The following is a 13,192-nucleotide window of genomic DNA, read 5'->3' as shown; positions in this document are numbered from 1 at the left end:
GAAATCGAGCCATGATTTACCGTGTGAATTATTAGCAAATACAAGGGGTATAATAGACAATAATTAAAATGGTAACCACCAATGTAACTAAGGTTTAGAGGGTCCAGGTAACGTGGCCATTTCGTAAAAGGCTGATACAAAGAGCTTATTACCTAGCGTTAAGTGACATATTAAGTACGACAACGTGTGCACTTGGGACATGGACTAAGCGTGCTCGTGTACATGCAATATGTTTTACCACAGTATGCCGACTAACGAGTCATAAATGTACATGATTTCGACTAAAACTTGACGGCAGTGACAGAATATATGACTAGTTTACGTGAAAGCAACTACGAAATGTTATCACGCATCATAAATATAGTACGAAATAATCTAATGAAATTATGAAACTCGCCTGGGTTACTCTTGCCTTTAAGTAATGAAGTAGGCAGTAGTTTGAATCTGGATTATGTACGAGGTACTGTTGATTAAATTTTTCGATTAACACAGCGTTGTAGACTGAATTTGTATGAGTCCAGAATTAATGTAAGCCGAATACATAACATTACCTGACGAACAGTCTAAACGAGATCTAAGATCGCAGGAAATTTATAGTTCAAACTCACCGTGAATTTCTAGCATTCGTATCCTCTGTTTGGCCATGGAACTCAGCAATTGGAAATTAGGCAGGCAGTGGTAAAAAAAAAGCAGAACATTCTAGTGGATAGTGGTTAAGCAGAAACATGAATTTATAGTCGATAGTTAATCTTGTCTTATTTATACCAGTGGATAAGTTACAAAGAGATATGCGTTCGTGTTGCCTTGTGGCTATACTCACGAGTGGTTTATATTTTAACAGACATATTACACAGGAGCATTTACATGCTGCTAATGCTTGTTAAAGAACCACGATAGCCGATTATAATCGTAGTTGATTGGTTAGTTCTGTCGATTGAACTAAGTATTTAAGTTTAAATACTAATCAACATTGACATGAAGCAACGAAAGTTCACAGTGATAGATTAACATAGGCGATGATAAAAATGAAAAAAAATAAGTATAGAATACAATAATAAAGATAGGTTGCGTTACTCGAAGTCTTGCTCACCAGTGTTGATCACCAACGTAGATGATCTATGTCGAAATGATTGGAGGCCTACTCGAGTTAGACGTGAATGGTGTGATAAAGTAGCTAACGTCGAAGTCACACCTCGTGGTCAGCACCTTACGTGGACTACCCCATTGACGTATCAAGGTACCATAGATGCTTTGAAGACTGTACAACACAGAGGACGTTATTACAGAAATATATTAGTTAAGGTAGATACAAGCGAAAGTAAGACCACTGCCGCATGGGCCAGTCCATGGCATATGATTAACCAATGCGCGTTTGTTGTACATGACCTTGGCAGGGAGCGACGATCTGTTCGACATTCAGTGATCCAACTGCCAGATGATTTGGCTAGGGCTCAGTGACATTTCACTGGCCCTACAAATACATCATTGTAAACAGCATATTTCACAATTACCAGCTATGTTTAGATACGCATTTTTGACCTTGAGGTTCAGGTTCGAAGGCTTGACTTCGTTTTTCAGTGATTGAATTACTGGATATAGCATGTTAGTGTGTATATTTCGAATATTGGTCCCCACCTTTTACTTCCAAAGTTTAGATTTTTATAATTAGTGATATAAATTTAGTGATGTATTTAGACATATATGCTATATATCATGCCTTTGGATATGTTAATTCCGTGATACTTCGAGAATTTGAGACAAGGTTTTGTTCTTTAAGCAATGAAATCAAGCCCCTGTTATTTTATTCGTGAAATCTGTCCATATGTTTCACGAACTCTAGTGTTTCCGTATACATATGTATGTGCAAGGTATCTCCATGGAGATATCTTGCAATAATTACTTGATCGGATCTTCTTATAATATCGTCGTACTTCATCGTAGTACTACACTGTCAAAACAACTTAGCAGACTGAATCCTATTGCTTCAAACTACTCGGTCATGCACTTCGTTAAAATTTCTTTGTTTTATATTGATTTTAATCCAGTCATCGATCTGTCTTTTTGGACTCTTATTTCTTCCGTGGACTGTCTCCAATGTAAATTTCGACGATGCGATATTTGTTTCTAATGAAATAGATACAGTCGTAATGGAAGGACTGTTTTGGTTTTACATTTAAATTTTCCATCACGTACAAGGTATTGTATGATAAACTGAGATTTAGTGCGTAGTTATTAAAATAATAAGACCTGGTCAATGTTTTATCACCGTTTAGTTTTGACTACAATCATACTGGCTACATCTTTGTACATATCCAAAAAAGGGCCAGTATTGGTGCATAATAATTTTAAATATCCAAGGATCTCACATGCCATTGCTCCTCTGTAGCTAAACATTACTTTCTTTGGTATTACCATTTTGGCTATCGAATTCACTAGGTATTTGTTGGCGAAACCAACGAAAGTTTTCCTAGTGGTAAACGTTTAACGTTTTTTGACATCATGTTTTGACACATGTTTTATACAATACCAGGCATAGCTCTCATGTTAATCTCGAAAAGCTGCCCCGTAAATTTGACCTTAAAATCTTACCGCCTCACAACAAAATTAGGACTTAACATTCATGTTGCTGATTATCAGATGCTTGCTATCGTTAGAGTATCACGATCCTGACATATTCTGCTATTTCTGAGTTTTATGGCAGTTAATTATTCACAAGTACTGAGACATAATAAAGGATACATATCTTGATAGTTTTCACTGTGGCATGCAGTGGCTTGAGGTAGCGCACTGTTGTCTCACATTCTTTGTTGAAGTAATGGTTATTATCAGCAGTTTATTAATATTGTTTTTATCATTGTCGAGTAGGTCAGTACAGTGGCATGAAATTAAGACTTAATCAGACCCCTTAATTCAATTGCTAGCTCTGTAGTAGGATAAAGTTCCGTGTATTGATTTTAACTGGTTCAGACTAAAGATTTGACTGCCCACAAATCCTGTCTAGCTCTCCAAGTTAGACACTCAGCAAATCAAATCATGAAGTATCAGCTTTCTCAGTCCTCAGAAGTTATTTTATTTCGAGGGTCAGTTAACAGTCTACTGTCTAATAATAAGCTCCCCTCTTTAAATTCCATACAATCTAATTAATGTGTAAATTATGTGCTGCTGATAGTTTTTGAATGACTACAAATTTCAGCCTGATATGAATCAAGTAACTCGGTTAAAAGTCAAAGTTCAAATATCTTTTGAGTGTTATACTCTCGAATTTGAGAAAATCAACATCTATCAAAGATGTTAATTGTTCGTAATTTGAGTGGACTTTTCAGTGATTGAATAAGGATAGACAAGCATCACTTATGTTCATAACTTGTGATTATCCACAACAACCATTATTCGTGATAAATAACTTTTATACAATGGTAGTCATAAAAACTCGATTATTTAAATTATTTCAAAAACATGGAATAGAAAATAAATAATAAGAGGGTAGTAAAATCAAATTCATTCACTAAACTGAGAGATCAAATATCTTTCAAACAATCTTATACAATGCATTCAACTATTTCACAGCACATTTACCCAGGATATTTTATGTCTAATAATCTATGGTTTCATTTGTATTTGTAAATCAAATTGTGGTTTTTATTGGGCTTAATTGGTCATTTCGATTATTAATTTTAAACAATAAATTCATTTCTCCATATCCTTTTTAGTAACTCAGTATCCATATAATGGACAGTTTAAATACAAGAAGTCTTGATGACTATCGTGTGAATGCTTGTGATGCCATCCAATTCAAACTAGGTTTGTTCAATAACCTCTTTAATTGCATATGAAGTTAGGGACAAGGAAACTGTCGATTCAGTAGATACATTCAATCCTGAGTTCACTCACCAAATATTTGGTGAAAGGTCTATTAGCTTTCAGTGTTGCTAAACAATGTTTATTTAGTGAACAGATATTCGGATATCGTGATCTCAAAGTTGGCATATTTTACACAGCAGACTCTCTATCAACATGTATAGATATTTCTTATACATCAAAAGTTGATCCTCAACTATCCAAAGGTGTTATGGTAAGTCTTTTTCTTGCGGTAATTAATTCATTTCTGTCTTTCATACTTTAGCCTGACGATATCATGCACATATTATCTGATGTTTATCCATATAACATCAGTAAGAACCTGAATGATTTTTTGAAAAACTTCGATGAAAAGTTTACTTTCACTCCATACGGAGTTAACAGATATAGTTATCAAATTATGAAAGGTATTTTCTCAATAAGTAATATTAATTTTTTGCAGATAAATGTCCAAAAAAGTTTTCTGTTTTTTTTATCGAGCATGGTATGCCTGGATTTGAGAAATTCCTTGAATATCATAAACGGATGGAATCTTTCCTTCTTTTCTTCATAGATGGTGCATCTGCTATATCTACGGAAGATATTCAGTGGTGTTATTATGTGATGTAAATTACTAAGTTTATTATCGTTTTTGTTTAAATAACGATCTTTTTAGTTATGAAAATATTGGTCAAACAGATGACGGAAAAATCAAATACGGATTTATTGGTTACATGACAGTTTATAAGTTTTATGCTTATCCCAAAAACCTTCGACCACGTGTTAGCCAAGTTCTGATCCTTCCGCCTTTTAGAAACAATGGCCATGCTACACAACTTTTACAAACTTTTTATCGTGATTTTGTACCAATGTCGAATGTCATTGATATAGCAGGTGAGATCATTATTTGTATAAAAAAAAACATCGTAACTAGTTTTTAAAAAACGATGTGTGATAAATTATTCAGAGTTATCGACAAAACTTGTGCAAATTTAGGTCGTTATTTCTCACTTAACAGTCATATATATTCATGTGATTCATTCGTCGACACCATCGACTACACTCACTTAAATTCAGTCAGTTATACGCAACGTAGTACCTGACATATATGTGTATTGATTCAAGTTGCCATTATCACATTAGCACAACAAGATAAACTTGTATAAAGATAAATTCCAAAGTATTAGAAATAGTAACAGTATCAGTAGTAGTGTAGAATATTATGTAATTAAGTTATATTCATTTTAATAATTATCAGTGCTTGAAGTCACTAACTTCTAGTCGTAGCCATATTGGTAGATGCAGACTACTTGGTTGGGGTTCGCGTGACTATCGTAACCAATGGTTGGAGACTCTGGGTGGCATGGCTCAAAATTGATCACAATGGCGTAGGTGTATACACTCTTTGTCTTCCCTTAAACCATGAGATTAAAATCGCTTCATATCTTTCTTTCTACGAACTAATTCTCTCCTTCTGTACTATATCCTCATACCAAGTCTTTCTTTTATATACTGCCACCATTGAGTTAACTGCTTCTATGAATCCGGTCTTTATCCTGCTGTGCTAATGAGGTATGTGCCCTGTCCTACTCTGTAGCCGACTGACTGACTACCATTTTACATAACTGTCACCTGATTCGTAACTTTAACGAACAAAGCAAGTATTCTTAGTTCATCTTATTTCCAAAAAAACCTATTTAACTTAACAATATATATTCAAGGTAAATATGATTGTTGTAAAGTCAACTCATCAGTGCGTGACTAGCAAAGCTTACAGGTTAATCTATGGTTTAGTGTTTAGAATACTCGGGTTTCAACCAATAGATCTCAGGTTCTAACCTCTCTTCACCTATTTCGGTAAAGGCAGTTGAGTAGTATCGTTACTACCTCACATAAAAAAGTATGGTTCAAAATAAAGTACAAGCTAATTAGTGTCTTCAGTTGAATTATGTAGGACTTCTTTTCGGTTAGAAACGTAAGCCATTAAAAATAACTGGAAACATATTTATGGAATAGCAACTAGTAGCAGCGGAATCTTAACACGAGAGAAATGATAGATTATCGGCAATTGAGTGGAGCCACCAAACAGTTCAACCGTCCATCAAACATGTGACTATTCTGCCTCTCAATCCTTAGCTTGATTGGTCCTTGATAATTTTGAGGGTACTGCTTAGTATTAACATTTTTAATTGTAGTATTTTAGTTTGTTTCTGAATCATTTGTTTGATAATGCAGACTTGAAATATCATTTAGACAAAATAGAAGAATTAAATTAACAGCTAGTTTTGCATAGATATGATCTAATTTTACCCTTAGTAGTGGCAGCTTTTTGTTTTTAATGAAATGTGCTAACTTTTCACATGTTATTAATTCGTTCTATTATAGTTGAAGACCCATCACCTGAATTTCAGCGTATTAGGGATTTATTGGACTGCAAACGGTGCTTGGAAACCCCAGAAGTAATGCAAACTATAACACAGTCTAATTGTGTGAACGGACAAATTATTAGTGAGAAGTCTTCTGCAATACGCTTCCGAGAAATTTCAAGGACAAAGTTAAAACTAAATCGTTGTCAAAGTCGACGAGTGTATGAAATTCTTCGATTGTTTTTGTTGCCTCGTACAGATGAATATGTAAAATCTTTTTCTGACGCATTAACTAAGCGTGCCACTGCATACTTTCAGGTATGTTGTATTATTGTATTTGTATATTTGAACTCATCCTTGAGTAAATTCAACGTTAATGATGGTTATCCCATGTATTCATGATGAAATAGATATGGTACACTAGAATATCAAATTATTTACTACAGTCACTTGGTTTTTCTCAATAAATAGACATTATTAGGATTTGTATAATTGTAAAGTTTGGTATGTTTACTTTGTAGCCATTTAAACAATAAAGATAATTTCCATTTTAGAGCTGTTCTTTCAGAAAATTGAGTAGCTAATGACGAAGTTATTGTTTTATATAACAAAGCTTCTTTCAAAAACAAGTACGAACTTTATAGCTATTATGACTTTTTTAAGCCTTGGATCTACTCAGTAATTGTAAATTTCCAACATAAAGGACATTCTACCACATTCTTCAATATCCCTCATAATGATTTTATTGTGTAGTACTTAAATTTTTGACTCTTAGAACACTAAATAGTCATCGTGATCCCACTTAGTATTGGAATTTGACTTGATCTTCAAATGTAAATTGCTATAGACCACAAATTGAATACGATAAATAAAAAACTTAGAAACGCCAGCTTCCTTCATGAATTAGAGAGTGTTATACGTCATATTAGACAGTTCAAGTATCCCGTATGAACTTTTAATGAAAGCTGTCCTTAAATATGCTAGCAGTCTAGTTTGGTAAAAAATTTCGTTTTATCATTCTAAAGCTTGCCTCAGTATTCACCGTCTATTATGATTTGCCAAACTATTTTTTCTAGACGACCTTTCAAATATGAGTGTTGGTTATTGCCCGCAGTATCACAATGGTATAGTAAGATCAAAGTACCAACGAGAGTTTAATTCACAAAAGTTATTTAGTAATTTCGCACTCATTTGAATTGAAATCTAATATTCTGTAAATTCCTTGCCTGATGTTATAAAAACCATAGACGGTTAAAAATAAGACCGAATAACATCTTATATGGTATTGTCTATACTTATTTACTTCATTATTATAATTTACAGCTTCTTCGTCAAACGAGTATGATTATTATTGTTATTATTATGTACTTAGTCATGTATCATAGCTCCTCATTCACTTGTATTGTGTTTTTTAAATACGATTCAGCGGGTTCGACCAGATGCTATGCGAGGGTCTTCTTTGGTACCTAAAACAAGTGGTCCTTCTTCTTATAATCCATTGAAAAAGGCATTTGATGAAGCTGCAGACGAATATTTTGAAAGTCAACTGCATGAAGAAGTTTCTACCTTGTTGAAAAACTACCAAGACATTGTATATAAACTTGATCGTTTCATTTCTTCACTTAAAAAACAGTCGTAATTAGTGTTGTGTAAGATGTTCCCTTGTGTTGTTTTTCCTCCTGAAAAGAGTATTGTACCAAGATTTTTACTCAGTAAAAATTGTATTTTGTTGAGCATGTTCCAATTTAGAATCGTTACGATGATGAGCCTCGCATGTTTATGTACGATAACCATAAAGTTATTGGATAACTTCGTTAGGAGCTGTAATCGTCATGATTTCGTATGCTCAAAGTTAAAATAGGCTGAGGGAATCTTTTAACTTTTTTTTGAGATTTTGAGATTTAACTTCGAGCCTTATAGTAATTAAAAATTTACGAGTAGATGATCTGTGGCATTATGTATATGAAAACTGTGTATACGTGACTACTGATATTTTATATATATGCACGTGGCTTTCTATTGTTTAACTTATTGGTTTCAAAATTGTCAATGGTAAAACGATCATATCTGCTTCGATTACTCTGTGTACTGCGTTTCTTAACTTCATCACTTTACTATATTCCAGTCATATTCAAGAAGATAGACATTCCAACTACTGTAGTTTAACTAAGTTACATTGATATATTAATCTACTATAAAGGCCATTTAATAACTGTTATTCACCAGTCATAGTTGCATTCTTTATGTTTCCAATGTAACTGGTCTATCAACTATGTGACTAAGTCACTATAGTTAAGATATTTGTCAATGCGGGAGTCTGCTTTTGAATAATCAACTCATACAGTTGAGGCCCTTTCGAAACCACCTCCTCACATTTTGTTTTCATTAGGAATGAAATTATAGGACTAATTAATCAGAACAGATGACGTATTGGAAGTCGACAAATCCTCTTTTCTCAATGCATTTAACCATTATTTTCAGTTTACATCTACTTGCCAAATACTTACATTGAAATAAAAGAGAAGTGTACATGTTTATATTTCTGACGATGTTTCAGAGAATTTGGAACTAAAAGTTCACACAACGCTAAAGAGCCCAATCAGCCTATATTTAACCGATAGGAATATTATTTATATTCTTTAGTCCTTCAAAATAACTAAACAAAAGACTCAATTCTTCAAATATATAAGTACTACGTAATTTATCTTATGGACCTTCTGATTCTATATAACATTTACCCCACCCTCCTTATACTTTCTATGTCTTCAAATGACCTTACACATGTTTATATATATACGGTACTGATAATCTTGGTCATTTCAATTTTGCCGTCGCCGCTGTTTATTGCTTAATATTGTTTTATTTCTGCATGAATACGCAGTAGTAAGTAACCGATAAGAGACCATGAACTAAAAATGAGCTTCTCTTATTCCGAATCAGTTGTTGTCCTTGATTTATTTAAATACATAGAGCTAACTGATTGTACTGTATATGAAATGGTTATTATTATTCGCCACTCATGATTACCACGACTTTGTAAATGTATCTCCACAGCAATCCCAATCAAATTTAAGTCCTAAAACATCATTTTACAATATTTCATTCTCACTTAAGAAGTATTTTTGCGCTTTATTGGACAAAAAGATAGTTAAGTATGTTTGGTATCCTACAGCATGGCATCTTTGAGATGGTTTGCGTTGTTTGATGTATATAATATTTTGAAAGCTACCGCTTACTACTTATGAGTAGTAAGTGTTTTTATTCATAAATTTGAGATTTTCCATAGAATGGTTTTCAAGAATACTCACTTTATAGTTAATGTTACCTTTCACTTGAATAGGAAGAAAATCTTTCAAGTTTACGGTTATTATTAAATCTACTCCACCTATCCATAAATTAGCGTCGTTTCGTATATACACATATTTTTACTGGCAAATTTATTTTCGTACTATTTTCCATTGCTACTGATATTTTATTTAGTCCTTTTGTTGTTTTGAGTTGTGGAACTAACACTTAAATATTGAATTTCCAATTATATTTGTGAATCGACATGTGTTTAACTGCTTTAACTCTTCAAGGTTTAGTCATTTTTTACTCTGCGAATTGACTGTGAAGAGATCCCACTTTGGCTATGTTCTTTATTTTGAGTAAACTTGGTTGTTAGTCAGATTCTATTGCTTTTTCCTAAAATCCTGAACGCTTGTTTTACGTCTACTGGATTTTCCAATTTGAAACTATCTAGATTAGTTGGTTGTTGGGCAACAACCAATTTCATGTTTGCCTAGTTTTGGGTGATGATGGAATTCTGTCGATCAAGCTGCACTATTATAATTAATCTATGTTACTTGACATCATGTGATGTGTTATGAAGCTAGGTGGTCGAAAGTAGTTGGTGCTCGCTGGCAAGATATACCTGAAATTTCGAGGGAGCTGACTCTCCTTTGTGAATTCGAATAAGGGTCACTCAATTTACAGTCTGAGATGTCACCTCCAGTTCTCTGAAGATTGAGGGTACACCTTGTTGATAAGTATTAACTAGCAAAACACCTAGGTCCAGGATTTCCTGCTGATTATCTCCAGCAACCTAACACGAAAATCAGCAGTTAAAATCTGTTAATTTCTTATTCTCAATGGATATCGGATTCCAAATGATTACCTAAAATGTTAAGTTACAATTAAGGCAATCATTGATGTTGTGGAATGTATCAAGCAACTGTTCGTAACCCAACATCACCTATTAATTTTTTTATAGTGAAATACATTTAAGTAGTTCTATTCAGTGTTTTGCATAGCTAGAGAAAAACAAGGTTTCTTTAAAAGAAAACAATTTCCAAATTACATACTAGCGGAAGAATATTGTAACTAGTTAAGAATTATAAATACTTCTCTAGACCAGCTTCTCTAATATTTCATCCTACCAGGCAATCTGTTGATTGATTTCTGTTAATCACACATTCTATGGAACCATTAATTTTGATGATTTACGGATTTTGTTGAATTTATCTGAATTTCTATTGCTAGAAACGCAGCTCTTTAAATCGCCTTCATTGAAATCCCAAACCTCCTTTGCAAAAAGTTTGCTGACGTTCTGTGTTATCCACTCACGAGCGTCTTTAACAGATCATCCGCAACTAATTTCATACCGAGAATGTGGCGAGAGATAAAGTTAATCCCAATACCTAAGAAAGTATCTGGCGATTAGAATGTGAAATTTAGAACCATAGCAACAACTTCGCCTTTTCTCAAAACAATTGAAAAATTATTGATACTCCCACCTCAGCCTCCACTAAAAATGCACATTGATCCGTATCAGTTTGCTTACAAATGCAAGATACGCACCTTACATGCTGCTGTTGTTCCATCTGACTGACTAAATAAAGAGTTTACATAATTTTGGCACTACTCGATATTTACTCTTACAATTTGTCGATTCTTACATATTACTTACCAATCTTTACTGTTCTCCGTTATTCTTTCCCAGGCTTTTGGGCAAAGCCTTTGCTGTATTGAGGAGAGTTCTAAAGGCAGTTAGCAGGGTGTATGGTGAATCTTTTGAGGTCCTTATTAATAAGGTTGTAGATCGACATCTAGTCTTACAAAATCCTGTCAGGTGTTGTGTTATTAAGTACTAACTATCCACTTCATTCATATATTTCTCCTTGCATATCTTCTGGTAGAACGAGACGTAAATGCATTAGAACCCATGCGCTGAAGCAAAGATACGAAAGCTCTACAATACCTTATCTAGCAAATATGCCGTGTGACGAACAGGTTGTTATAGTTGACTTAATCCACAACTTGTATTTTTCAACATGTTTCTAATTGAAAACGTACAGGTTCAAATCTTCTTGAAAAACACTTCATTTAATTACAGGTAGTTTATCTACTTAACATATGTAGGAATGCGGCCCTTGCTTTGCTAATCCTTGCCTTTACATCTGCATCAGATCCTCCTTGTTCATCGATTATGCTTCCCAGGTACGTGAAAGATTCCACCTCTTCCAAAATTTCACCATCAAGTGTGATTGGGTTATTGTTCTCTGGGTTGTATTTGAGGATCGTGCTTTTTCCTTTGTGTATGCTGAGGTCTTCATAATCCGGTCGAACACTGTAAGAAAAAGGAAGGGAGAGAGTAGACAGCCTTGTTTGACTCCGGTCCTTACTTGGAATGCATCTGTCAGCTGTCCTCCATGCACGACTTTGCACTGTAGTCCGTCGTATGGGCTCCGAATAATGTTGACAATCATCTCAGGAACTTCATAGTACCGAGGAAGTTTCCATAATGTTTTCCTATCTACACTGTCAAATGAAGTTGGTGTATAGTGACGAGTTCCACTCAACTGACTGCTCCACGATAATCTGTAGTGTCGCAATTCGGTCTGTGCACTACCGACACACGGAATCCAGCTTGTTAGTCTCGAAGTTAGGCGTCTTCTGAGTCTTTCATCCGGTTCAGCAGCACTTTGTTGAAGACTTTCCCTGGTATTGACAGTAGTGTGATGCCTCTGTAGTTTCCACATTTGATCAGATCTCCTTACTTTAGAATCTTGATGAGGTGTCCTTCTTTCCAGTCCGTCGGTACTTGTTCCTTCTCCCAAATCTTCTTGAATAGGAGGTGAAGCATGTTTGCAGTTACTTCGATGTCTGACTTCAGTACTTCAGCTGGTATATTGACAGATCCGACTGCTTCCCCAACCTTGATTTGTCTGTTTGATGGCCATCCTGATTTCTCCGATCGTTGGTGGAGTGGCATCTATAGGAAGATCTGTGTGTGTTGCTTCGATGTTCGGTGGATTCATAGGAGCCGGTCTATTCAGGAGTTCCCCGAAGTACTCCAATCATCTGTCCCGCTGTTCTTCAATTTCAGTGATTGTCCTGCCTTCTTTGTCCTTGACCAATCTCTCTGGTTTACTATATTTCCCTGCTAGTTTCTTCGTCGTGTCATATAGTTGTCTGATATTTCCCTCTCTTGCAGCTTTTCCCGCGGTCGTTACTAGTTCTTTTACGTATTTCTGCTTGTCGGCTTTAATGCTCTTCTTCACTTGCTTGTTTGCTTCTGTGTACTCAGCTTGTGCTTGGACTTTCTCTGCTCATGTTCGGCTGTTGGTAATTGTTGTCTTGTTCTTCCTTTCTTTTATCTTGTCCAGTGTTTCTATAGAGAACCATTCCTTATGATGATGCTTGTTGCGGCCCAGAACCTCCTGACACGTTGAAGTTGATGCTTCTTTGATACCTTTCCAGTTGTCCTCCATGTTAATTTCTTCTTTCTTCAGTAGATGGTGTAAGGCTTGGAACCTATTGTTGAGCCTGTTAGTATCTCGAAGGAAGGCTGTATTGAACTTTCGTAATGCTGTTCCCCCAGTTGTCCAGTGTTTCTTTAGCTTCACTTTCATCTTGGCCACAACCAGATGGTGATCTGAAACTGTCAGTTCTTCTCCTGGTCCTCGTGTCTTCCATTGTCCTTCGGAATGTTTTATCGATGGAAATGT

General features: G+C 34.9%; 1 protein-coding gene across 3 annotated transcripts; it reads left to right on the top strand.

Annotated features, from left to right (window-relative positions):
* Nucleotides 1–292: 292 nt before the first annotated feature.
* Nucleotides 293–10,250, top strand: HAT1_1 (histone acetyltransferase 1). 3 transcript variants are annotated; one of them, XM_051215213.1, is made up of 10 exons: nucleotides 293–1,487; nucleotides 1,525–1,602; nucleotides 3,711–3,801; nucleotides 3,836–3,908; nucleotides 3,949–4,072; nucleotides 4,124–4,265; nucleotides 4,301–4,463; nucleotides 4,514–4,731; nucleotides 6,223–6,521; nucleotides 7,630–10,250. In XM_051215213.1, exons 3-10 carry the CDS (start codon nucleotides 3,729–3,731, stop codon nucleotides 7,840–7,842), a joined length of 1,305 nt encoding a protein of 434 aa, XP_051073648.1. In that variant the 5' UTR covers nucleotides 293–1,487; nucleotides 1,525–1,602; nucleotides 3,711–3,728; the 3' UTR covers nucleotides 7,843–10,250. The 3 variants fall into 3 exon arrangements, with proteins under 3 accessions (XP_051073648.1, XP_051073649.1, XP_051073650.1); XM_051215214.1 differs by having other exon boundaries at nucleotides 3,711–3,908; nucleotides 7,630–7,940; XM_051215215.1 differs by having other exon boundaries at nucleotides 293–1,602; nucleotides 3,711–4,072; nucleotides 4,301–4,731; nucleotides 7,630–7,936.
* Nucleotides 10,251–13,192: the final 2,942 nt, after the last annotated feature.

The sequence above is a fragment of the Schistosoma haematobium genome, chromosome 1, assembly GCF_000699445.3.
Source record: "Schistosoma haematobium chromosome 1, whole genome shotgun sequence".
Taxonomy (NCBI): Eukaryota; Metazoa; Platyhelminthes; class Trematoda; order Strigeidida; family Schistosomatidae; genus Schistosoma; species Schistosoma haematobium.
Note: the sequence above shows the minus strand (reverse complement) of the source record. Positions and strands in the feature narration are given on the sequence as shown.